The 2,097-nt window shown below is 42.3% G+C and overlaps 1 protein-coding gene across 1 annotated transcript; it reads right to left on the reverse strand.

Annotated features, from left to right (window-relative positions):
* Positions 1-740: 740 nt before the first annotated feature.
* Positions 741-1,661, reverse strand: LOC130499052 (uncharacterized). Its single transcript, XM_056992949.1, has 2 exons — positions 1,314-1,661; positions 741-1,160 (listed from the first exon to the last, which is right to left on the reverse strand). Exons 1-2 carry the CDS (start codon positions 1,659-1,661, stop codon positions 741-743), a joined length of 768 nt encoding a protein of 255 aa, XP_056848929.1.
* Positions 1,662-2,097: the final 436 nt, after the last annotated feature.

A 2,097-nucleotide genomic window follows, 5' to 3' on the forward strand; every position in this document is an offset into this window, starting at 1 on the left:
TCAAAAATAATCTTAAAACTATAATAAGAAGATTTATTATTTTTATTTTTATTTTAAATAAAACATCAAACAAATCTGTGCAACGAGTATGCCCATATCTAGTAGTTAAATAAATAGGACTATGAGTTAGAGCATAATTTTAAGAATATAATTTCACAAAGTTTATATTAATATTTGTTACGGGATCTGTGGAGTAATACTTTAACATGTATTAAGTGGACCTACCGCACGCATGTCCGATATTAATATTCTTATATTGTTGTTTACATATTTATTATGTATAGTTCGTATAGTACTTGCATAAAAATTATTATTAGTGAATCAGACGACATAACTTTTATCTTTCATGGTCACTCCGTCTCTCTTAGTATATCCCTCTCTTACATATTCACTTCGTCTCTCTTTGTATATTTTCTCGGTCTTACTCATTTTGTCTTTTTATATCTTTTTTTTTAATAAAGATTTCTATTTAATGCAGAAGAAATCAAATGATACAGCTGTTGCTAGTGGGCCAAAGGCCCTATTACAAATAACCCAATAATAAGAGGCCCAATCTGAAACTATCCAGTGATTAGAATCAAAGGAAAAGTAAGCGACAAGAGTACGGGGAGAATTGATCAAACGATAAACACCGATGCTGCTACTGATTTGAGAACCAGAGACACAAGAGGCGGGACGATTGAGTAGGATTTGAAGCACGATAAGAAGCAATCTTCCGCCTAAGCATCTGATCGATCTCCTTAATAATCGATTGAGGCGAACGAGAGGTGTTCCGGTGGAGTCGATTGTTTCTCTCTGACCAAATAGTGAGTAGACCGTTCCTTGCCAAGCCAGGAGAAGAAGCTTCCGAGCGAGTCTATTGCCTCTATGACTCTGTAGAGCCTGTAGCTGCAAGTTCCAGTGAAGAGAAGGGGAGTGGTTTTACCGGCCAGAGATGTTATCCAGACTTCCGAGGAGAAAGCACAAGCGTAGTAAATGTGGTCCCTGGATTCCGGTGCGGCGTTACAGAGGAGACAATTTCCATCTGTTGACAGACCCCACTGTAGGATGCGGTCGCGAGTAGGGCAGCGATTCAACACCATAAGCCATGTTCTGAAGCTATGCTTTGGAATCCCACCTCCAAACCAGACTTGTTTATGCCAGGGAACCGTCGGCGCCTCCTGTCTTAAACATCATATATCATTCTTGTAGAGTAGCGTTGTTGAGGAGTTCCTTCTGGCATCCATTGCATAGTGTCTTCAAATGGCGCGATCTGGAGAGTGGATAGGTAAGTGTATATGCGCACTTGGCTCTCTGATCTGGCAGGAGGAAACCCAATGATCTTCTTCCCATAATTCAGCTAGCGTCACAGTCGATTGGATACCTACAGAGGAGGTTGTTTCCCCTTGCAAGTAGTCCCTTATCTTACCAAATGGTGACCAATTTGAAGTCCAGAAGTAAGTCCTTTCTCCATTTCCTACTTGATGCTTGATCCAGTCATAGGCAGTAGCTCTGAGCCGTAGTAATTTATTTGCTAACCAAGAGTTCTTCTGTTTTGTATTGATTACCCAGAAGTTGCTCATGTCGCCCTCCAACACCTCTGTAGTATACCATTTGGACAGATAGACTGCGGTTTGAAGAAGAGAATCCATACCAGTTTCAGGACCGAAGCCTGATTCCATAGAGCTAGTTTCCTTAGACCGAGGCCACCTTCCTTCTTAGGCGTTGTTACCTTTTCCCATGAAACCTTTGCTGCTGTGGGTCCTTCTGTTTTCCCCTTCCACAGAAATTTACCACATATGGAGTCGATCTCATCCAAGCAGGCTTGAGGGATGATGAATGCGCAAGACCAAAAGTTTGTTATACCCGCAATTACCGTAGATAGCAACTGGAGCCTGCCAGCGAGTGAGAGGGACCGCACCGTCCAGTTTTGGAGCCTGGATTTTATTGACTGTAGTAGAGGAGCACAGTGAAGCGTCGATAGCTTCTTTGTACACAGCGGGACCCCTAGATACCTGACCGGAAGCATGCCCACCGAGAGACCCGTTGCAGCTGTAAGTTGAGCAAGTTCATGCGGTTTTCAATCCATCTGCAAATAGAGAAGTCTTTTCCATGCTG

The sequence above is a fragment of the Raphanus sativus genome, chromosome 8, assembly GCF_000801105.2.
Source record: "Raphanus sativus cultivar WK10039 chromosome 8, ASM80110v3, whole genome shotgun sequence".
Taxonomy (NCBI): Eukaryota; Viridiplantae; Streptophyta; class Magnoliopsida; order Brassicales; family Brassicaceae; genus Raphanus; species Raphanus sativus.

Bases quoted from the DNA above. Each gene is read 5' to 3' on its own strand.
- LOC130499052 (XM_056992949.1), bottom strand. From the start codon at position 1,661: ATGGAATCAGGCTTCGGTCCTGAAACTGGTATGGATTCTCTTCTTCAA. The intron at 1,161-1,313 runs GTTTCCTCCTGC...TGTTTAAGACAG, and splicing joins TATGGGAAGAAGATCATTGG to GAGGCGCCGACGGTTCCCTG.